The sequence below is a fragment of the Archocentrus centrarchus genome, chromosome 4 (assembly GCF_007364275.1).
Source record: "Archocentrus centrarchus isolate MPI-CPG fArcCen1 chromosome 4, fArcCen1, whole genome shotgun sequence".
NCBI classification, from domain to species: domain Eukaryota; kingdom Metazoa; phylum Chordata; class Actinopteri; order Cichliformes; family Cichlidae; genus Archocentrus; species Archocentrus centrarchus.
Window position 1 is genome coordinate 24,865,278 of NC_044349.1, and position 24,832 is coordinate 24,890,109.

Here is a 24,832-nt window from a genome sequence, read left to right on the forward strand (position 1 = left end):
CTGATTATTGAGGAGACACAGAAAGATTGAGTTGGTCAGGTATGAGAGAGCCTGCAGTATGAGATAGCTGTGTAATCGCTGCAACTAGAACCCTAAAAGCACACACGCGCACACACACACACACACACACACACGCACGCACACACTAGTGCAAACTCCCTGAGAAATGAGTAACTTCTCACTCTTTGTTCTGCAGCATTGACCCATGTAACAGAGTGCAATATACGAGTATGCTGGATGCCATTTACAGGCTGCAACAATCAGACTGCGAGTGCATCATTGGGCAAAATGCTTCAGCAACAGAAGGTTAGGGTTACGAGTCATCAGGAATTGCAGGAATGATGCAAGGTGATTATTTAAGGAGCAAACAGAAACTCACAAGAGCAGATGAAAACATTTACAGCAATAGTTGACCAGCATCTTTTGCATCATTTAACATGCAGAAATGAAGTGTCAAAACTGGCAGAATGCCCCTCATGTAGGATTTTTTTTTTAACATATGCAGTAATCACTATTTATCCTCTGTAGTTGTAGTGGAGCTCTTTTTCTTGGTAAAACTAAGCCTTGGTGAAACTAATGCGCTGAACATTTGATCATCTCATGACACAAAAATCTCTCCTCATCAAGACCACCTCATTTATGTCTAAGGAACATCTTGCATTAAGACAGCCATCAATCTATCCATTATCAATCAAGGAGAGGACTAACACACCACTATCTATTTATCTTGCCAAGTGCTCTATTAATATCAAATTAATTTCCCCATTGAGAGTATCAATCACTCAAGCAGTTTTTCTCAACTCATTAGCTTAGTAATTGTCCTTGTTTACAGGGGAAAGTCAAGAAAGCATGGCTCAAAGAGGGTGGACAAGCAATCTTTACAGGCTTTAAAAGTCTCTGGCAGCATGTTACATCCTCTGTGCTAATTCACTGACAGGATTCCTGTGAAGTCTGTGGAGTGTGGAATATTTTACATAGTTTTTTTTCATTTCCAGTTTTTGAGAAATGTACGTTTTTCCCTGCCAATCAAAAGCACGTTCCATATTTTAAATGTTCAAAAGATGTCAAGGAGCTCGCCACCTTTAAACGGACTGCATAAGAGGCTGCTCATGCATGGGGTTATTATATAACCCCATGCCATCATCTCAACTGAGCTGAGATCAGACCTTTAGAGAAAAAGATGTCATAGATTAAAATGTAAGGTAAGTATTCATAACTTTTACCTAAAGTACCAAACAAACAATTAAAATACTATATTACACAAAATACTATTTTACACAATAAGAAAATGGATGGATGTAACATATATCTCATGCACACATTAAAAAGTCATAACATTAAAACCATCATCTAGAGGGCCCCAAAGACCTCGTGCCCTGGCATTCGTGTGGATGCTACTTTTACACATACCACCCACTTGCGCATACACACCTTCACAGCAATGATACTCCGTGTCAGCAGCGACTTCACACCCTGCCACAGCGCAGAAACAGCTCAGGAATTGCTCAAGGAACATGACAAAGACTCCAAGGTGCTGACCCAGCCTCAAACTCCCCAAATCCAAATTTAGACAAGCATCCTGAGGATGCATCAGAGCAAGCTTAATCCCCAAAGGCCCCCCCCAACCCAAAGGATCTGCTGCCAACATCCCAACAGCAGACAACACAAATACCCCCAGAGGTCCCTTGTCCATGTCTAGATAAATCAGAGCTGTTTGAGGACACTAGGGAGACCTGCACAATATTAGCTAGGTGTTTTATGTTATGTATAAAACGTCAGTAGATTGTTGACACTAATGCACTGCATAGGAAACAATTTACTGTTTTTCAGGTTGAACTAGTTTTCACTTTATGTTATATAATGTCAGGGTCAGGGGTCGTCAAAGGGTCACAAGATAAATGGGATGTAGAGTGTTGTTAATCTTTACAAAAGCCAATCAATAACAATTACAATAAGACATTTTTGGTCAAGGTAATTTTTAAAGAAGAAATTTACAAACATTTTTACTTTTTTTATTTTTTAAAGGCCAAACGATTACTCTTAGGACAGCCACAGATTCTTGGAAACCACATTTACTCCTTCAACATGTTAAGTGTTTTTGCAAGCTGATTGTTCACTTTTAACGTTGAGTCTAAATCTGAAATAACTACTTTATCTGAATGAAAAATAAACAGTAGCTTGAGGAAAATAAATATTGGTCTAAAAATCCAAGTACATTAATATTCTGCCCAAGTACAATAATTCAGTAAATGCAGTTATTTCTACTACTGGACTGCCCCCCAAAAAGCAAGTTCATCATAACATCAGTCCTTCTCTTGATCCCAGTCTCTCCCTACCTTCCTCCTAATACTGAGAAAGAGGTGATGAAGCCAGCCAAGAAAGACCTGATTTCATCCATCTGGAATGTGATTCACATGTGAAAGATTAAAAACTCACGACGGGTTTCATCTGCCATCTCACACATCATGTAACTGTCACATTGTCTTTATTTAAAGAAATGGGACATGGAGAAATTAAGTATGGTTGGGTGTGTGATGAAACATGCTGTCACTCAGTATTATAAAATTACAGTCAGCTTTCCTATAATTCAATTCAAGATATAAATTACATCCATGTAGACTGATTATAGAGCATTAATTCTTAATGTCTTCATAAGGAGTGTGCCGGGCTTTCTTAATTGCGTTTTTAATAGAAATAAAAACTGATCGCAGCTCTCTCTCTAATCGCAGCACTCACTGTTCGTATATATTACAAATAGAAGCACTGTGTGTTGTTGTTGACTCTAACCTGGTGTTAACCACAGACTAAATCCTATTTAGAGCCATGGAGCATTCTGGCAGACAAAAGCAAAGCCAGCAGCCAAGTCAGCACTCTGAGGTAACATTTACACAGGGGACTGAGAACATACTGTGGATCCCTACAGCTACACAGCCAGCTTGTCAAAACTGTCTTTATACTAGGAGCTGTCAGGACTTATAGACTGAGGACACCACCAGGAGAGGACTAGCACTGCAAGCACACAGTTGGAAAACACTACCGAAAATCAGTGCATTAGTTTGGGAAATCTTTCATACTTTTGCATCTCATCTTATGAGCCGTCTTGACCTAGAATTAGTAAACGTAGCTCCATATTCACAGTAACAGTTCATTCCACCAGAATTGACTCCTTCACAAAAATATTGACCATGACATGTAATTTTTTCAAACAAAAAATGCTGAGTATGGGACAGAAGAGACAAAAAAAAAAGAAGAAAAATAAAATCTGGAGTGTCCAACACTTTAATAAAGAATATTACAGATACAACACAAACACTTATTAGTTTATTTTTATTACAATGACTCAAAATAGCCTACTAAACACAACAAATGTAAAACATATTGCAGTTAAAACATCTATACACAGGCAAATTTACACAATATAAAACACATATATACACTCTTTTAATATATTATTATATAAAGATTTGTGTTTTAAACCTTTAAAAATGGGAAGCCAAACAGCTCGAAGAGGGAGTGTTTCACAGACAATAAGAACAGAACTGTTGAATATCACACTGACACATCATATATTAAGAGATAGGTAGTTTTTACATACAGTTGTTGGATCCTGTGTGGTTAGCACACCATTTTTTTTTAAACAACAGATGAAAAAGAAAGAAATGAATACACATTTGCAGCTAAACTGTTGTGTGCTACTGATACTGGATTATATAGGACCTAGAAGCCAAATGGTGGAGTGTTTAGAGGTTGTGCACTTCCTTAATGAGTGTGAATGAAATATTTACAAAAACCTTACTGCCTCAAGGTCAGCACATACAACTGTGAGCTGAACGTCTTTTAAAACTGTAAATAAATGAACTGACCGTGTGACAAAAACATGTACTAGACCCCAAATTGTGTGAGCTTTATGCATTTATGTTTTCATTCAAATGATGTGGTGCATGTAAGTATCCACAGAAAAAAAAAAAAGAACAAAGTGGGAAGAAATGTGATGTTTTCTGACTGTGAAATCCTTCAAATGACAACAGAAAGTTCACAAAATCCACAAATTCCTCAAGCTGGTAATGCTTCCAATGTTCCATCTGTGTCCACGTTTCTCTCTCTATTTTTTTTTTTTTTTTAAGTCATTCATATTTATTTCTATTTATTTTACAAAAGCAGCAGAATGAGGAGTAGGAGTGAGAGCAAGGAGCTGTTGGTTGCAGTAGCAGCCAGCGTCTGTGGCACCCCTCGGTTATGAGGATGAGTAGGCCTTGGCGAGTTTTGCTTCAGTTTACTGGGTGGCAGTGCCTTTAAATCCTCCAGAGCACCATAGGCAGCCATGGAGAACTCAGGGTCTCCTGTGGTTAGCAAGTCAAACACACAAGACTGAAAGTACACATCCTCCACCTGCAGAGTCTCTCTACACTTGGCAGTGGCTCGCTCCACTGTGTAGATCTGGTGAGGAGGCCGCAAAGGACCCAGCTCTGTGTTGGTGCCTTGAAGGTGAGGCTGCTGGCTCTGATGGCCCAGGGTGTGCTCTTTGATGAGCTCGTTGCGCGGGCAGCCGTGCAAGCACAACTGTAGACCACCACTGTCTTCTGAAAAGTCCAAGGTGTCTTCCGGCATGCGGATGGCAAAGGTCAGGTAGCTGCCCACACGCCGAATGATGATGGAGGTGCCGATGTAATGGGCCTGTATCCTCACCTGCCGACCGACTCCAGAGCCACCTCGCTCTGCAATGGTCAGGCTATCACCTTCACCACCACTGCGAGTCCCATCCTGAAAAGCCAGGGGCAGATCTTCAGTGGTGGCCTGGTACACTTTCTGATCTGTACAGCCATGATAGGACTTGAAGATCACTGTGATCTGAAATAAGGGCAAAAAAAATTAAATTAGTGTTGAGTAACTGATTGAAATTTTTACACTTTCTTACATCAACCAACTACTTTGGACCTCTAAGTCAGATCATAAAAGATGCCTGGTGGGTTCCTAAATTGAGTAATACACCTTAAAGCCACAAGGTGGCAGAAGAAAACCAAATATTTACATTCAAAGGGTGTTTGTGGTTTGCATTTGTCTTCCTGAAGAACAATTTCTCTCTGTTGTACTCTTTAGCCAATTAATTAATAACAAGTACAAAATCAGTTTTATATAAGACAGGATAGGTATTTTCAGTAGCACATAATGGTGGTAATCTTTCAGGGAAAATGAAGTTCTGAGTTTCACTATCATCTCCCATCTATTTTCTATCTAAAAATCAAAGAACTGATGCTGAACTAGCATAACTCTACTAGCTGTCCGTGAATATTGTATCAAAAGGTGGCATGACATAATAGTCTAAAATCTCCGCTCCTTCTCTTCTGGTATTGTTAACATTTTATTCACTGACTGAGTTGTTCTCCAGCTGAGCTTTAAAAAAAATAAAATGGGCCTAACTTCTGGTTCTTGAAAGGATCCTGACAAAGCACTGGCTGTGGTTACGTTTACACTTAAAGGTTGTACTTTATTTGATGAATGATTTCCTGTCTTGGGTCTGGCAGTTGAAAACAACTCCAAAAACATGATGGGGGCATGTGGGCGCTGGCAAAGCTACACCCATACTACAGGTTTACATCAGGCTGCACAGCTACGACTCACTTAAAGTTTGACCAGCAATCCTTTCATACAACATTACAAAGTTTATTGGTCTATATTTAGGTTGGAGAATTAAAATGAATTTAGGAAAGCCAGAGAAATGTCCTATAACTGAGAACTTTTTTTTACTACTTAGGCAAAAAAATATAAGAATAAAACATTAATATTAAAAACTGAGGTTTCTGAGCTACATACTAAGTGCTAAATAGAGATAGAAGAACACACACTCACACACCACAATCAGGCCAGAAAGAACAGCCTATTTAATTAACAGAATTAAAAAAAAAAAAAAATCCTTGCTCTCGGCCAATTATTCCTTTATTTTTCCAAATGATTCCATATTTACACAAAAAGCACCGAGTTAATTATTTGACCAGAGGGGTGAAAAAACATTCCAAATCGTGGCGGTGGAGGAAAATGTTTGAGTGAGCGTTAATCACTACCATATGACCACCCATGTGTTAAAGGTAGAGCGCTCATGCATGTCTGTGATTCAACACCACCGAAGGACTCCCCTCCTCTCTCTTCTCCCCTCACAGATCTGAAGGAGCTCCAAGACATGAGGAATGCTGGAGACTTGAGAGGCACCATGGAATGACGATTAACTTCACATGTTTGATACTTTATGGCAAAAACTTGAGCTCACAAGCTCGCACCCAAAAGAACAGCCGTAGTAAGGTTTCAACTCAAAATACATTAAAAATGACCAGTTAAACTCAGTTTGATTGTCTTCACCTCCCAAAGTGCTGTTCTAATGTTACCCTTACCTTACTGGTTGCTGTGGCACTGGAGCCTAGGACAACAGGCACATTGGTCACTTGTACAGACAGAAAGCGATTATCGATCAAGGGCCAAGCCCCCTCGACCTTGCAGGTCTGAAACTCATCTCTGAATGTCCGTAGGTGCGGATCGCCAAATAATCCACAGTGGGCGTATTTCTTCTGCTGACCAGCTGAGCCCGACACGAGGACCCGATTCTCGTAGTCGCAGAGCTCTGACACAGCCGGCCGAGACGTGCTGGGTACCTTGGCGGAAGAGGTCGGCCCATCGCTGGAACAGTTATGCTGAGAGAATAGCTCCTTAATGCGAAAGACAGCTGAGTGGTAGACCAGGTTACCCCTACAGCTGCGTGCCTGCCGCCGGGTGCACAGGGCATAGGCCCGTAGGGCGATACAGTAGTCCACATCTAGAGCCACGTCCTCCTGCAGACCACTGGATGGTGAGGTAGAAGCCACATACTCCGCATTACAGCGCTGGATTCGACACTGCTGGCAGTGTGCTGAAAAACAAACATGATGATCATGAAAGTTTGTTCTACAATTGGAATTGTTGCAATTACTAAATATTTACTAAATGGGGAATTTCTGTTTTTGAGTAAGAACCCCCCCCCCCGAATATGAATATGCTGAAAAGTTCAACTAATGTACACCCCTCCCTCGACAAAAAAAAAAAAAAAAATTCAGAAGAACCAACCATCCATCTGACATTTACAGACATATTACCTCAGTGCATGATGATGCAGCAGAGTCACTGCTTTTCCACTATCAAGTTTAGCTCAATCAGGAGAGCCATTAAAACCCAAATGCATGAGCTCACGAGGCCCTAATCCCACACTGTGCTCCAAAGTCAGTCAAAACTTATTTCCCCCAACTAGCCCTCACAGAAATAGCATGTAGCCTCACTGCAGGAGGAAACCAACCTGTGTTAGTTTGCCGGAGGGTGTTGAATGTGGTTTGGCTGTCGCTGAGGTAAGTGAAGTCCGGACACAATGCATGGCACGGTGAGGCTCAGTGTATGGGAAGAGCCAACTTCAAGAGGATTGCAGAAATAATATCGCAGAGTTGTGCTTTTTAAGTGCCAAACTACAGACCAGAAAGCAGTATGGGTATTTAGGTGGTCCATTTTGGGGCTTCCAGTTAAGTAATAATCCATAAGTGGGCCATTTAATATCAAGGAAAACAAAGACCCACTACTTTAAGAGAAGTCAAAAGTGTGGCTATTCATCAGTTTCATTTCAGTGTTCTCATTACTTTTGGGTATCGTGTCTCATATCCTGACTGGGATAGAAATTCCTGCTGCTAGGCAGATACATTTCCATTTCAGATCAGGATCAGCCAGAATCTCAACGTATACATCACTTTTACTCCAAGAGTAAGATCAACTGCAATAAACTGCTCTCCATTTGCAACAGAATAATCTTGTATTTACTTCAAAGCTCCACCTAATCTCTGAAACAGCCTGGACAAAGACAAGATAAGCACACAGATTTCACACCAGTAAACACAATATTTTTTTTTTTTTTTCCACCCTTCCTTCCCTTTACACAGAAGTCTGGTGCACTGAGGGAGCAGATGATTAATGCCTCTGCTTCAATATCAGCACTGATCTGAGATGGAGTGTGAGAGGTCAAGTCAGACACATCCCTCCTCTGAATTCCAACAGGCCTTCCCCCCATCTTGCTGCGAGGTCACCCAAGTCTGCTGTGATTGACACTTTTTGACAATCACTTGCCAGCACAGCCATCAACAGCCATACAGCTCCCCAAAGGGTCTTTATGTTCAAGCACTTAGTAAGCTACCAACAAGTTTGGGGACAACGTGGGAAAAACAAGAGCGTAAATGAGAAAATCAAAATGACCACACAAACATTAATTCCATTAGTAAATTATGAATTAGCAAATCTGAACTGCAGCCTAATAAGAATTTAATAATTTGAGCCCTTAGTGAACCCTTTTAATAGCATAGTAATACAACAGAAATAATAAGACAGACACAGTGGCTTATATAAGTAACAATAATAACCTTTGAACTATAACTACTACAGACATAGTATATCATTCTAAGCAGCTTCTTGATAGATTTAGTTGCCTCTTTTTGATCATAACACTAGTGAAAGGTACAAAATCGAAGATGAACCTGAGATTTCTATCATTTTTTTTTTTAAGCAAAGCTGCTGAACAGCCAGTACTGCCGTCATTAGTTTTGGCATCATCATCTTTTGAAGTTATTTAACACTGCAAAAAAAGTATAAAGTGATAATATATATTTTTAGTAAACAGACTATTCCTTAATGTTATCACTGCACACACTAGCATAGTGTGGCTGGTGACTTTCGCTTAAAAACACAACATACTACCGACAGTGCTTTAACGAATCTCCTTACAAAAATCTGTATATCCACCGTGTCAGAAACAAAACTTAAAGAAAGGTATTGTGAAGTTTACAGTCCAAATAAAGTGTGCCTCTTGAGTACACTGGTTTATGGTCTCGGGCTGGAATAAAGCAGCCCCCGACACACGCTCAGAGGCCAAAAAGTTGGACCCCCATGCATGATAGCTAAATGAGACATGAATAGGTGAATTATCACGCTCTCCTTCTTATCTTTGCCAAACACTAAAACAGACGTGAAAGAAACGAGAGCGATGTTTACAGGACTAAATCTGGTGGTTTGCCATCCGACTAGCGGTATTTTCTGGCTAAAAAAAACAAAAAAAAAAAGCTCCGTGGTTTTGTTCTTGGGTTGATTGTGGGTGCTGGACGACAGCTGCTAGTGGGCTATGCTAACGGGAAGCTAAGCTGTAACTTTAAACAAGTTAGTAAAAAGATAACCACTAATGCAGGCGTGTCAAAATGTGCTAGCTGTTAAGCGGTTAGCGGCAAACTGTTTGGTGTTGTTGTATGGTATGGGAAAAGTGATAAGTTTAACCTCCAAAAAAAGTCCAGAAAGTGAGTTAACTCGTGCTGCTCTGCTAGCAGTGTTGCAGTGCAGCCTGGAGGTTGGGATAACGCAGCAACAGGACTTTAGTTACTTTGTCCCTGCAGCCGACGGAGAACTTCTAAACAACAGCGACTTTTCTCCCTTTATTTAATACCACATTAATTACTCCTTAAAGGAAAATGTATGCAAGCAGAGCTTAATACTGGCAAGAGTCCGATTTCAGCCACACAACACCAGGAAAACTTTCCTTCTCCACCTCCATTGCCGGGACACAGCTTTGCATGCAGGAGAGAAGGAGTGGGGGAGCACGGATTGGAAAAGCACCACTTACCTGGTCGAAACAGCAGTGAAAGTAAAACCATCGTCAACGTTACACAGTCCCAAAGCTGCCGCTTAGCCGTGGTTTGAGGTCCGCTTCTCCCCATACCAATCCATTCAGTTAGAATGGAGTTCCTCGACTGCTTCTCATCGACGCTGCGGCTGCGGGAAATCAGACAAAAATTCGTCTTCCTTCCCAAGCGCTGTCATTCAAAAGGGGCCCCTGTCTTCAGGGCGGCTCTACGAGGGAGGGGTCTAAAGTATAGACGGGGCCCGGAGGTGATTGCTGGCCAATGAACGACTAATTATTCACTAACCACTTGATATTTACATGTAGTGGCAATTACTGGGAGTAAGAACAGTGGAAAAAGGGCCTTCAACAACAGTCGATGCGGTGTGAAACTATAATTGCCCCGATTGTAACTGAAGAATCACAGCATGTCGTGTTTATAATAGTTAAACTACTAACAATGTAGATAAACCACATATTTACTCTAAGAGTAGAGTTTGGTTTATTTAGTATATTCAGAAGTGAAGAGTAATACAGTTTTTTTAATGCAGAATTAAGATATAAGCTTGTTATGCCAGAGACTTTTTGCACTTCAAAGCACCGGTGGGCAAATGTCTCGTTTGATCCCCCCTCCCCACCCACCAGGGCAAACGTTTCTGTGTTTTAAGAATCGAGCAGGATACTATCACCTGCTGTTTTCTCACTACAGATTTGGTGACTAAATAATAGCATTTGACTGACAGATTACACACTTCTTAGATCATCTAGTGAATATTTCAAATGCCCTGCATTGCTTGATAGCTGGTATTGAGTGAAAAATCCCTAATGACTGAGTTTGAGTTTATCATTAAACTGCAAATTATCATAGGCATACGTGACAAAAAACACTGACATTGCCTTCCAAAATTCAAAGAAAATTCTCTACAAAATTATTCTCTCCTAGCAAAATCTCACTGTTCTATTAATTTTCCCCATGACATTTTCAGTTAGCAACTTGTGTGTTACTCTTTTCCCTCTGTGGCCAACTTTCCATCCCTCTCACTCCTTCAATGACACTCTGTCTTTCATTTGCACAGCTGCTGTGAGGCCAGACCATCTGCAAGGCATGCAGACTCACCAGATTTCAGCCTTTTGCCTGTGACACACTCTGTGGTTTTTGTGCCATGCAAATAAAGAATGTTAATGCACCAACCAATTACTGAATAAAATGTTGATATTTAGAAAATAGAGTCAAAGTTGGTGTAATTTCAGTGAGATTAAAAGTTAAGGCTTTGTTTCAGTGCAGCTGGAATGTTTAAGTTGTAGATGTGTGTGTCTCTTGCAGCACCTCCCTCCTGACTTTATGTGAGTGAAGTGAACCTACACACTTACTGGATCACTGGTTTTTCTGTACACATACAGACTCCTCCAGCAACACAACTGTGTGATTCAGGTGGCCTGTCATTCCAGCAAAAGCTCATATATATATATATATATATATATATATGTTTGTGTGTGTGTGTGTGGTGAGAGGGGGAAAGACAGGAGAACCGAAGTGGAATGTTTGGATTGTTCTGAGCTGCCAGAAGGGCCTCTGTCACACTGGATCCACTGTGCCATGTTTATCTCCCCAGAGGGATCTACCTTACTCTGTTTGTGCAGCTAATTTTGGAGGTTTGTTTAGTTGATCTACTTTATGGCAATACTTCATGGTCATATTTTAAATTCCCTTTAACAGGTTGCACTTCGTATTTCCAATGACAGCTTGGCCAGAGAGCACTACTGCAGTATTGCAGCGAGATCTGCTGATAGTGTGACCTGTTATGCAGCAGTTAAAATGAGTTAGTGTCAGGTTTGTCTCACCTCTTACAATATGCACCTTCAGAGGAAAGAGATGACATTTCCTGGGAAAAGAAAACACATTTTTTACTTCATTTTATAACGACTGAAGATGAAAACCCTCCTGATTTTAGTAAGTGATCAAACCCATCTCTGTTACATGTCTATAAAAACAACAAAATCAAAGCCATAATTATACTTAAAAAAGCTTGTGTCTACTAAATGAGCTGAAGTTCCACACTGTGGGGTTGATGGCCACTGAAGCAAACAGTTAATTGATCCAGGTGGATGGTATGGATGAATTCAGCACATGAAAGAAACTCAGAGACCGCCTGTCAGGCTTGATGGGTGGAGAAAGACCTCTTTCTTCCTTTCTTTTCTTATTGGTGTATTGCATTGCATGACCCAGCACTTATGTATACAATACTAACTCTCTCTAAAACAAGCTGGAGAGACCAGGTATATGACAAGGGTGTCTATCATGTAAAAAACAAAGCTAGTGCATTTCTCTTGCTCACAGCAGGTCCCTTACAATAGCAGTATAATAGAAAAAAAACATTAAGTCCAGAGAAATAACCTTATTGCAATTAGAAAGAATAGGATAAGGATTTGACTTTTCAGAAGTCTAAAAGAGTGCTAAAGACACCGGGCTTTGTGACAGAATGTAGAAAGTGAAGCAAAGGAGAGTGAGAAAGAAAGAATGGGAGACTAGGGGGAAGGGATGAGGAAGGGGGAGAAAAAGAGGGAGTGAGGGATAGGGTTTCCTCTGACAGTGTGTCTGGGCAACTCCACATGTTCCTCATTAAGGTCCTCACACTGTGGGACCAGCTCCACACCAGGATGCTTGTTTTTGTTATTAGGCAAACGTGCTGTGGTCTGGTGGAAGCCCCAAAATACTGCCAGTTCAGGACCATCTCTTCAGCTCGCTGTCCTCAAACTAAAGAAAAAAAAAAAGACTGCACTGATTTTACAAATCTACCGCTCGACAGCGTAAACACTAAGTGCAATAGGCTACATGAAAATTCAGTTTCAAATCTAATTTAATATCTACCCATCCTGCACTCTAACCTGTAAAGTTACTTAACTTTGCAACTTTGAACCATCTGTTCACTTTAGGTATTGACATAGACCATAAACCTTAAACACTTTTTTCCGGAAATGTAATGTTTACAAAATAATTTTAAAAAAGTACAGTTGCAGGAAATTGGTATTGTTTCATGCTTCTGATTTTTGTTTAATTTCATGCCTGTCTAGATTTGTCAACCGAGACATGTATCATGTTTCTTCTGGAGGTTGATAACATCGGAGATTGAAATCAAACGCAGCACGTGCCCTCTGTAGCCTCTGCTAGCACCACACGGCTGCAATTTAAGAGACACACTTATTGAATTTTAAACAGGAACCCAAGCAAATTGACTTTTTTTCTTTTTCTTTTTTTTTTTTTCTGAGGGCCTCTGTCTGAAAAGAAGTGGCCTGTGGCAGAGTTGAAACAGATAGTGAAAGAGATGCAGAAAGCGAGTGTATTTGGCTCAGGCCTCTCCCTGTGAGAGGGGATCTGTTATCTCTGCAAAGATAAGGGAAACTGTGGTGTGAGTGTATATGGGGCAGAGCTGATAGCATCTCCACTCAAGGATCCCACTTACGGCACCCTGATTGATAGCTGACAGCACACACAAAGGGGGCTTTTGGAGTGTTTTTGTAGGAACCCCTCCGTAGATATCCATGCAAGCATGTGTTTACTGTGTTCATTTGAATTGCTGTCTCTGAGTAAACAGGAATTATCACACATTCGTGTCATCTGCGTGGACAGTGCACCAGTCAGGGCCCTGCATTGCTTGAACTTATGAGTGTGAAGGCAAATAAGGAACTGTTATTTAATTAAGACGAATACAGAACAAATTTGAACTATTCTATTTTTTTCTCTTCGCCCCACGGAAATTAACTCCTCACTCTACCTCACTCCTGTTTTGCAGGACAAATGTTGACACAGCATCAAACCCCATGCTCAAGAATGGACAGTCAACTGACAGGTAACCCTAGCTCCGGGGTCACAGAGTCATCCTACCCTAATGAGGGATGATGGGTAAAATAAATGGAAAGCAGCACACAGAGGGACCTCTGATGTCCTCAGCCTAAAGGGAGAGAGTTCAGGAATATTTCACCTCTGACCTAAGCCCTGCTTGTTTGTGTGGGTATGTCTCTGCCTAAATTTAAATTCTCCCATGTTTTTTTTTTTTAACCCCCCCCCCCTCCCAATCAGGGTTTTTAAAAACATGCAGCAAAAAACTCAAATTAAATCTGCTAAGCAGCCCATGGAAACTTATTCCAGTGACTAAATTTATTTGAACATGCCTCATCTTTCTATTTTTTCGTGACAGCACCCTCCGATTTCTAGTTACCTGAACATGATACATTATGATGCTTTGTAATGACTTATCACAACTTCCTTTGATCTCAGAAATCAAAAGGCTCAGAGGCCTACTCACAGTCCAGCTCAAGACATAGTACTTCATTTGATTTCAGATGCTAAATGTAAAAAATTCAACAGTCAAGTTCACACCAAACGTTTTTTCTTTTGGTTAATTAATGCATTTCTCATAACTAAAAAGATCAAACAAATCCAAAGCTGTTTTTCTTTTGCATCAAACTTTCTCTAATCTTTACCATAAATAAGCAGCGATAAATAATTAGATGGCTCATGACATGAATTCATCCAGGTAGACTTATTTTAGTGTAACGTGTGACATGTTAGGGGTTACATAAATAAGGTTTTGCTCCATTCTGAAGTTTTCTTTTTCAAATATTTTGCCTGGTGTGATTTATTTTTAGATTTCTTTTGAAATAGATCGTGCTCTTTCACTCTCTGCATCTAAAGCTTAAGTTGTATTTGCAACAAAACCCTAAGTTAGTCTGCAGCTGCTGACAATGTTTGTGCCCTTGCCCTCACAGAGAACTGCCCCGAACCAAGAATAGATAGACAATAACCAATTAGAGCATGCATTTACTTTAACTCAGTTCAGTTTTATTTATGCAGCGCCAAATCACAGCAACAGTTGCCTCGAGGAACTTTTAAATTTAGCATTTAGAATAAATTTGGCATTTATGATCTACCAATTCTTTTATTCCAGGAAGCATTTAAAGATTTTTCCTCCTGTTTGAGCTGATTTAAGGCAGCAAAAGTTGGACGAACATGCCGAGGGTGAACAAGTTTGATTGACTCATTGCTTCACACTGTACTTTGAACACTGCTCAGTTAGGTGGGGAAAAGCCTGTGTGGAGCGGAAGGAAACTGATACAGCTGTTTTTCTCGCCTTGCTTTTCAGCAGATGTTTCTCACATTCGCATTTAGTCTGTAGCTCAGCCAGTCCTTATATGGCTATATGCCATCATGTACATGGAAAGACACAACCTAAACCCACCTACTCTGTTTATATTTAAACGGGAACCCAAACAACACTCTGGTAGGCTCCGAAAGATCCAGTTATACAGTTTTCTGACTGCAATGAATTTTATATTAGATGAGAAAAAAAACAAATAAATAAAGCACAAGCCCAATCTAACATGATCTCTTATAATATTACTGATTTTTTTCTTAAAATCTTGAATAGCATCTTTACATATGTGTGAATCTGAGGAGTCATGCCAGAGAGGAGAAAAAAAGGAAACTTACCTTAGATCAGTATGTTTGTGGTTTTTCTGTATTGTGAATTGGCGCACTGCTCTGAAAGGAGTTTGAATTGGTAGATGCCGTTTAGCCTTGTTCCCCCTACAAATTCAGCTGGCCAACTAAGAACTCAAGCAGCTACAGGGACATATAGCCATTGGAATCAAGGCACATGACAACAGCTGTCTGTTTCAAGAATCGGCACTTTGATTAGAGTAGGATGGTAGTGAGCGATGTGGCATAATTCCTACATATTTGGGTAGGGCACTTCTGAGAGGAGGAAAAAAATGAAAGCATTTAAAAAAAAAAAAAAAAGATTGAAGTACAATCACATGCACATTTGCAATCACACCCACACTGATAATATACTTATACTAGCTATATTCAGACATATTCCTGGGCATTAAACCATGTGTCAAACTTGGAAAGCTTCCCATATTATCCGAAGTCCATCAAACACACCGACAGAAAGATATGAGTGCAGCAGACCACTGGCCCCAATAAAGGCTGAGCATGTGTGCAATGTGTATGAGACTCCTGTCTCTTACTGTGGTTGTTTTTCATCCACTACTACTACTACCCCTGCCCCACCCCTACACCCTCCATCTCTCTGCTTTTACACCTACAGTGTTTGTGTTATAGTTTTGCTGTTCGAGCACCAGAGACACAGCAGGTTATGATTGGCAACAATCATCAAAACACAGTGGAACCGCAGCTTTGCCTACATCAAACTCTTTCATGTGGGATTATTGGTAAAACAGAATATGAGCAGAATTCACAAACAAGAGGGATCATGCCCCGTAACGTGTGTTTGGTTATCAGTTGGCTGCTGCAAACAGGCTGAGGAGATGTGAATGTGATTAACCTTGCCAGACTGACTCAGTGTGCTTGCTTCAGGATATAAGCATGCGTTCCTGGTGATTTATAGATGTGGGGTAGTCAGCCACAGGGCCTCAGGCTGAGGCAGACAGAGGGAGTGAGAAAAACAACAGTACTTAATTCAAGTCTGACAAATATTCTGCAGGAAATCCATACAGACTGCTCCATCAAATCTCTTAGACCCCCTGGTTCTTTCACAGTTGTAAATTGCAATTTGTAGGCTCAAAAATTCCACATAAACAAAGCCCAAAGAAGAAGAAGAAGAAGAAAAATAACAACCTTAGTTTACTTTATGTATCAATACACCATGCCGCTTCTGCTTTGTCCAGACAGTTTAGAAAATGTATCTCTGCAAGTTCCCTGGGAAATATGCCTGGGAACAGCTGTGAATTTCCAATAAAAATGATTCCTAATCCTGCATGCATTTTTCAAAGTTGTGAAATTGCAAAATAGTCCACATATGATTCTTCCAGTATTGTTCTTTCCTCCCTCCCAGAGCCTGCTCTGTCCAATCTTTTCAGTCAAGCAGCTGTTCATGCAGACAGCTGCACTTGCCATTCAATTGCAGCTGAGAGGCAATTAAAAAAAAAACAAGCCAATGTTGTGTTTTAGTTAATGTATTGCTATTTTAACATGTAGCCCCCTTTCTTACTTTCTCATGGACCCCTTTTTTATGTACACACATACACAAACCAGCTCTTTCCTGAGCATGGATATATGCACATGCTCATGAACATGCCCTTCAAGAGTGTCAGTGACCAATGATCTATGATGGAACAGAGATTTGAATTTTTTTCTAAAGAGGAAAGCCCCAAATTGCAGTGACATGGTACCGCTGGATTTGAGGCATTATTGAGGCCAGAGCTGAGAGGAGCCATGTAATCTCTGAGACTTACTGGTCCACAGATTTTTTCCATAGCTTCTTCAGTGGAGGCATGTGGCCACACAAAGTCTGACTGGCGTCACAGTGGCATTCAGCAGAGGGTTAAATCGAGCTGAGGCCCTGCCTTGTGCCGCAAGCACTGATGCATTCCTATATGTTCATGCGCACGTAAACACACGCATTCATAAAAGCGCTTGCATGTTCATTTGTGCTTCTCTCTTCCAAACATACACACATACACTCATTGTCTATTCCCCCATTTGTTCTTTCCTCTCAAAGTGCACAGCAGGTGCAAGGGGGAGTGTGACAGAGCTGGGTTGGGTGGGTTGGGACTGGATCATCTGCAGTCCTTGGAAACAGTGTTTCTATTGTTTTAAAAGTGTGTGTTCTTTTGGAACTGATTTTGAAAATTTTATAGGATTAAGGCTTTGGCCCTGCATTTTGTCTTTTGATATAGCACAAGCACATTCTGGGGACTTAGTTTAACTTTTTCTGTTACAGAGTCATTCCTGTTTTTGTTGTTTGATTATACTCATCACACAACATAATATTGGTTCTTGTCAAGCTTGGATGCAGGAGTGTTTCCTATATCAGAAAGCTACATGGAGCAAGATCGATTTCTCCCAGAAGTCTTTTTCATGGATGAGCCAAGTTATTGTTACAATTTGAATGAGTGGATATAAACTAACCCACGGCAAAGAATGAAGATAATTAGTATGATATAACAATGGCTTTTAGGAGAAAGAGAAGTTGTCGTAATGTAAAATGTAAAAAAAAAAGAAAAATAAATTATTTTCCACTCTCCAGACCAGAAAACATCCATGGTGCTGCTAGCTCTTATAGCTGCAAGTCATTATCACTTTTGGAAGCAGAAGATCATTCATACATGGTTAAGTTTCAAAATCAGAACCTTTAGCTAAAAGTGACCCCAAACCTCTCATTTTACATCTTAAGCCTGAACTGATTCCATTGAAGAACAGTTTCATCTCTGGTATTTGGCAGATTCAGTTTAAAACAGCTCACTGTTGTTTTTGCTTTTATCCTTTTCATTACCATGTATAAAAAATGATGCAGTGATTTGGCTGAACCAAACAATATTTTTTAGTTTATTTATCGTAAATGATCTTTTTTATTGCTACTTAATTTAACTTCAAATTCAGACTTGAAACTAATCATTAACTTTTCTAATGTGAGATGTTTAATTTAAAGTACTAAGTTGAATGAATGATTGGTTAGGATTGGTTGTACTGGTTCAAAATGAATTTAACATCTGGAGCTGTGAGTTCATGTTATTTAACGCACAAGCTTTTTAAAATGTGAAAATTGTAAACAGGAAAGCATGTTTGGCTGTATCAATCGTCCATTGATTTCCCCTAAAGTTTACTGAACTTGCTTTAAGTTAATTAACTTAACTCAGCTAGTTTTATAATTTTACAATACACAATGAATTTGAACTCTTTGAACTCACTAACCAGTCTGAATGGAGCTGAAATAAAAAAAAATGTAATTTTGAAAGTGTATGTTTGACAAATGCCACCGCTTGGTTAGAGCAGAGCATAACTGTCCCAAGCTGAAGTGATGATCCAAAGTGATTTACTTCTAATGGATGGTGCACAGACATACCATTATGTACAATGAATGGCAGGCTTTAACCAGCTGTGGACTACACAGTGAATGGTTTTAAAAAGCACAAATCCTATATTCTAGGAAGACAGGAAGTATGGATCATATGGTTTGCTGATTTCTGACTTCCTCTGGAGTCTTGTCTAATGATTGCTGAGAATAAAGAGGCCATCATCTTTCCTGCCCTACCCCCCCACCCCCCACCCCACCCCTCCTCATGCCAAAGGACTTCCTGCCTGCCACATGTGCGCTGCAGCATCCAGAAATGTATAGTACACTTTACTCTTTCTTTTTCACACAACAGTTTGAGTGAGAAAGTTAGCAGTCAGTTTTACAAGCCCGTTATTTGTTCTTTGTCCCCTCCTCATCAGCCTCATTTTTCTCCAACTCTTCATCTCTTTTCTGCATGCCCTTCTTGTACTCTAGACAGGGGCATTACAGACTAATGGTAGGCAGCTAGGAGCACTTTTGTAATTGCCTGGGCTCATGTGCAGTGGAGCAGTGGAAAGCCAGGGCAGGGGCCAGCAGCATCAAAGCTTGACTGATCATTCCTCAGCCTCCTTCCACTGATGGAGTGGGGTTTGGTGGTGGTGGTGATGGGGGAGTTGGGGGGGGTTACAAATACAGATGGACAAACAAACCAGGAGAAGTAAAAACTGAAGCAGATGTGGTGATAGCAGTAGATGGACAGATAGATGGATGGACAGGAACAGAAGAGCCTCAGCCAAATGGATTCATTTCTCCTCCTTGTCCTCTTCGACTCCAACACCTGTTAATATTTAACTAACAATGGGGGTGGCACCAGCAGTAGAAATGAAAAAAAAAATCAAGAAAAGCAAAGCAGTGATGGTGAGAGTGACATCATGGATTATTAAGGTGGGGGTGGGTCTAATAAAGGCCTGGTTTGGCCTGTCGGGTAAAAAGAGCAGGAAACCGAGGCACAAGCAATTTGAGAAGCCGAGGCCTAAGTCTGCAGCTGTGCACTCAGTTTTCCTCTCTCAGCCACACAGCTGCAGGACTGACAATGCTGCAAGTATTTACCCATGACCTCTCCTCTACTTCACAATCCAGTGCATGCTTTTTTGATGTATGTGTTACAAAGGAGCGTAGATTTGAATCTATCCAAGTTCCTTATTTGAAGTGAAAGATTTTTTTTGTTTTTTGGCTCCATAATGGGGGAAAAAAGGAAGACAAGTGTATGCCAAATATTCTTTAGAGCCTTTCTTGAGTTATGCTTGGGATTTTTTTTCCACAGAACTTGAGTCAGTGGAGTATCTTACCTCTTATTCATATTGCGTTTTTCCGTGGAGCAGCAGCAGCAGTGTTAACATGGAAAACACGCAGTCATCCTAGCAGATGCTGTGCAGAGTATGGAGATTAGTAAAGGCTACAGTGAAACACTGAGATGAGGATTTTTGTGATATATTTATTTATTCGTAAAGAAAAAGCTCAAAGATCTCTGCGGATTGTGATGCTCTGCTTTTGAACTACTAACATGTGCGAGGAGACATGTGTGCTACATTGTGCCAAACGCAGATAATTTATCACTTCAATACTTTTATTAGCCTTGTTTAAAGTTCTCAGATTGTGAGCAGCTTTCCTCTTTGATAATATGTGCTGCTTGCAGCATCACAGTGCTGTATTCATCTTTGCAGACGCCTCATTTACAACCCACTGATACCCTTTAAAGTAAGAGAGGCGCTCAGGAATGCTCTGCTGGGACAACTGCCAAGCATCACTACACAACACCATCAGCTCCAAGTGCCCCACAGAAAGAGAAGAGCTGGGGGTGAAGATCATCAGTATGTGTGCAGGCCAAACCAGAAGAGAGGAGGAGGTGGAGAAGAGTGGGGATAATATGTGGCACCACTCTGAGAGCTGAGCCCTCCACCGCAGCACTTTTGTTGCCAGATCACAACCAGATGTGCCAAGTGTGTCCAAACAGGAATGACTGCGTGAAGGCAATTTTCAGCAATTTGTCAGATTTTAGAGTAGCCCCCACCATCCCCCACTATCCCCCACATCTCCTGAAAGACAAATGTTAGAGAGCACAACAATCACAGGCTCCCACGAATGCTTGCTGCACACTTTGCCTCCAGCACAGTCATGATGAGACATATAAGATCTGAACACATGGGGGCAAGACAAGGCCTGCAGTATTAACAAATAGTCACTCACCTAACTTTCATGCATCAGCATTACTTAATCAAATTTGACAGAATATTGATTTACTCTTTGATTGTACATTCAAATAAGCTGACAACATTCACATGCCATCAATCCATAATTCTTTTTCCCTTTGGATAAATAAAAAAAAGTGTTGTTAATCTTAATCTGTACACTTCGGATTGCTATCAGTATTATGTAGCCAGTTTAGACCATCTTTTCTCACTGCTTACTCTCCTTCTTCAAACATTTTCTACCCTGTTAAGGCCTCTCTCACAGGAAATTGAGGGCAGTGTCTTTTCTTTATGGCAGCCGTGAAATGTGTTGGCTCAAGGGACAGGAAAATGGGAGTGGGGGTTCGGGTTGAGTGTTGTGGGACCAGGTACAAATATGAACTTCACTCTATTCCCTTCTTCTACACAGCCTGGACAAACAACACTCTCTGGCCCTGTGAAGAGGATCGTCTGAACTGAGTTGGTAGACCCCTGGGGTCGTTGTTTTGTCCCTTTTAACATCATCAGATAAATCGGGTTGTTTTTTTGTTTTTGTTTTGTGCTCTCATGTGCCATTGTATGTGGCACTCAGTTGACAGAGGTAGAGAAGTGTGGCCTGATGGGACTGTATTTTTTGCTCAGTGTGCCAGTGACAGTGTGCAAGCAGACAAGCAAAACAGGAGCATTAGGCAAGTTCTGATTCTGTTTAGTGCAGTGACACATGAAACTCTTGGGTGCAAATATGCAAACAAGGTGGTTGGAAACAGGGATGTATGTGATTGCTTGGTTGTTTTTTTTTTGTTGTTTTTTTTAGATTTAAGATAGATTTTAAATAGATCCCACCTACCTAGTTGCAGTCCTCTCCCTCTACTTGAGTCACTTGTTTGGAAGGCAAAAAGTCTGTATCCTGGGATTAATGAAAGGGACAATTGTGGGAGGGTTTCATAATGTTTCTGTCAGTCATGTGTCTTGTTACTCCCTAAGAGAGCTCATATTCACCACTGATGCCTGTTTTAATTTGTTGCCTCATTGCTCTGGAATCCAGGATAAATTGCCACTGTTGTTCATCTTGTTTACAAAATGGGCAGGCTTGCTTGGAAACTTGGTGAGCATTTGCCATATTTATTCAAGTTTGTTGGATTACATAACAGAGGGAATTCTGCTTATGGTTAAGGAAAACCAAATCAATCACTACATTTTTGGCATAGTTACATTTACAAACAGTGGAAATATTCATCTCTGTGCCATAAAATCAGCATAAAATTTGTACATTTTGTGTAATAAAGTATGTAATAAAATAAGTAAGTAAAAAAAAAAAAAAAGAAATACATTTCAACATATGAGGGCTTGACATTTGAACAAAACTGAAACGGCCATAGAGAAAGACATGTTGGCAGTGAAAACTGTCATAAATCAGGAGTCAGTAAAAGTGTAAAGTTGCGGGTTTTCCCTTCTAAGGGTGTGTGTCGAGCATTACAGCTGAAAGATGGACAGCAACCCTGGAGTTTCCTCTTAGGAATCTATGTGGGTGTGTGAATGGCTTTACATGAACATACAGTACCATATTTCTTTCTTTCCTTCTTTTTCTTCTGTGTGTGATTGTGGCTGTGCAGGGCTAGAAGTTCATCTAACTTATGTGTGGCGTTTGCATATGTTTGCATGTTTATAGCATTGTGTCATGAGGGAGTAATTCTTTTTCCTTGGTTCTGAGTGACAGGCAGACTTCATCCTGGCATGTGTGCAGACCAGATGCGAGTAGAATATTTAAAATAATAGCCTGGTGCAAGAGTGTCTGTATACAGTATGCATCATTTGGCTTAACGATGGATTATTCTAGTGCAGGGAGTATCTGTGTGACCGCTTGGGCATGTTTATGTCTGTGTGTATATATGTACAAACATGACTCCATATCTTATAATCTATTCCTGTGGGTTTGCAGGCTGCTGCATACACTTATATGTGTACTTTTTCTTTGTGTCTTCCTTTGTTAAATATATTGGCATGCAGCACACACACTTATATACATACAGTTTATGGCATGTGTGTGAGACAGAATACGTTCAGGGAATGTGCATTAGCTCAGGCTGTGTGTGTGTTTGGGTGTACAAAGCCACAGCAGCTGCTGGACACCACCTGTGGCCGAGCCTTCCTTTAGGCCTGTTGTGACTTTGAGTATTCCCTCTGGGCTCATAGGCACTGTGGATGTCAAAGCTAGTGAGGCTAAGACAGATCCCACTCCCATCAAATATAACCATGTGTTATGTTTGAGCCAAAAAAAAAAAAATACATCATTTTTTTGTCCTGTAATGCAAAAGAAGTGATCAGTGATCAGAGGAGTGTTTATTCTCCTCTTTCTTCACAACTTTCCCTCCCTTTTTGCCACTTCTGCAGGTTTGTTTCTTCGTCTTGAGGCTGGCTGACAGATGCCCATCAGCTCCATAGTTTGCTCTCACCCCAACACAGCTCCAGGCCCCACAGTGAGACAAGAAACTGGCAATTACTGCTCTATGAAACATGGCTCTGTAAATGGACACCCCATATTCTTGCTGTCAAGATCTTTATGATGTTTATAAAGCCATTTTTTTAAGTACATTTGTTACCATAATTATGGGGATCTGAATAATGAAGTCAGTTACCACAATCCTTCTATCAACATTTGGAAACTGTTTATTGTCACAGTTTGTTCCACATGATTTCAAATTACTCCCGTCTCATGGAGTTTTATTTAGTTTTCAAACTACACATTGTAAATAGAAACTTTTCACAACATTAATACATCTAATAGTGACGCAGTTTTCTGTCCCTGCGTGGGAAAAATCCACCACTCAGGTTTCAGTCTTTATCTCACTAATTCAATTTCCTGCAGGATGGCAGATAGTTACAGCCCATAACCTTTAGGTTTGATTATTAATAACCTGTAATTAGTTTCAGAGAAGAGAAGAGAAGAGAAGAGAAGAGAAGAGAAGAGAAGAGAAGAGAAGAGAAGAGAAGAGAAGAGAAGAGAAGAGAAGAGAAGAGAAGAGAAGAGAAGAGAAGAGAAGAGAAGAATGTGATGAATAAATTAAGCAAATTACAAACATTTGCCTGTCCAAATGTATTTTATTTGTCTGCTTTATCTTTGTTTTCTGCTGCAATCGCTTGTACTGTCTCTCATAAAGGGATAACAATAAGAGGAGACTGGTACACAATTAAGTTAAGCCTAAACTTGTGTTATTAAGTTATCTAGTAACAATATCATGGACTATCACAGATAAGAGGAAATATATGGAAACAGGTCATGGTTTCTTGGTTTACACTGAGGTTTGTGGTTAATTAAAATGTAATAAAAATAGTAAACAATAAATTAAATAATAATGATGGGTAATTATAATTTACTTGATTATAAATATATACTTGAATAAATACAGTTTTTATTTTACTCAGTGCACACTTGTTTTTATCACTGACATGTTGCTAGATTATTATTACACATTGCTATTCTATTTTAACATTTGTCATTTTTCCACTGCTGAAACTGCAGACAGGTTTGAGAGTGTATGTGTTAGTAATTTGGAAAAAGTTGCAGGGGTTACCAGTGTCATATCCCACAATGCACCACTGAATTCCTTTAACATGTGGTGAGTCAGGAAAGGGGTGGTTGACCTATGCCTTGACATGAGCCCCTTGGGAACAGCTTTGCGAGGTTGCACAAGAAATCTAGGATCACAGCACAAACTGCTGTGCTAGCTGTGACTGGAATTATAATCACCTCATTCGCCTTCTTCCCCTCCAAACTGAATGCTCAATGTTCTCTCTTCTTCTGTTCTCTTCTTTTGCTCTTTCACCATATCATTTTATATTTGCACCTCTTTTTGTGCACAATATCTGTTTTAGTCTTCTTGGCATTCAGCACAACACCAGCTCTGCACATGTAATCTATTAAGGTAGGTACAAAAGGGAGAAAGTACAGGAAACTGAGGGTGAAATGTGTTGCTCTACTTTGTACTTTCCCCAGTTTCCTGCATGTCCATATTTCTAATTTCTGTGGCTTCCCAAATTGTGACTGGACAAATTAAATATTATATTGTTCTTTTATTTTTAGGACCAATATACTGTGCAAAAAATATCTGGTCAGAAAATTGTTGAAATTTGAACCTAAGTAGAAG

At 40.2% G+C, this 24,832-nt stretch overlaps 1 protein-coding gene across 1 annotated transcript; it reads right to left on the reverse strand.

The window, feature by feature from the left end:
• Nucleotides 1-4,105: 4,105 nt before the first annotated feature.
• On the reverse strand, nt 4,106-9,886 carry rgmd (RGM domain family, member D). The gene is made up of 3 exons (XM_030726536.1): nt 9,665-9,886; nt 6,384-6,895; nt 4,106-4,848 (listed from the first exon to the last, which is right to left on the reverse strand). The coding sequence occupies exons 1-3, from the start codon at nt 9,756-9,758 to the stop codon at nt 4,150-4,152; spliced, it is 1,305 nt and encodes a 434-aa protein (XP_030582396.1). The 5' UTR covers nt 9,759-9,886; the 3' UTR covers nt 4,106-4,149.
• Nucleotides 9,887-24,832: the final 14,946 nt, after the last annotated feature.

What these genes read in the sequence shown, in the direction of transcription:
- rgmd (XM_030726536.1), bottom strand. Translation starts at nt 9,758, where the DNA reads ATGGGGAGAAGCGGACCTCAAACCACGGCTAAGCGGCAGCTTTGGGAC. An exon ending in TTCACTGCTGTTTCGACCAG is followed by an intron (nt 6,896 to 9,664) that starts GTAAGTGGTGCT and finishes TTTGTTTTTCAG; the next exon opens with CACACTGCCAGCAGTGTCGA. An exon ending in GTGCCACAGCAACCAGTAAG is followed by an intron (nt 4,849 to 6,383) that starts GTAAGGGTAACA and finishes CCCTTATTTCAG; the next exon opens with ATCACAGTGATCTTCAAGTC.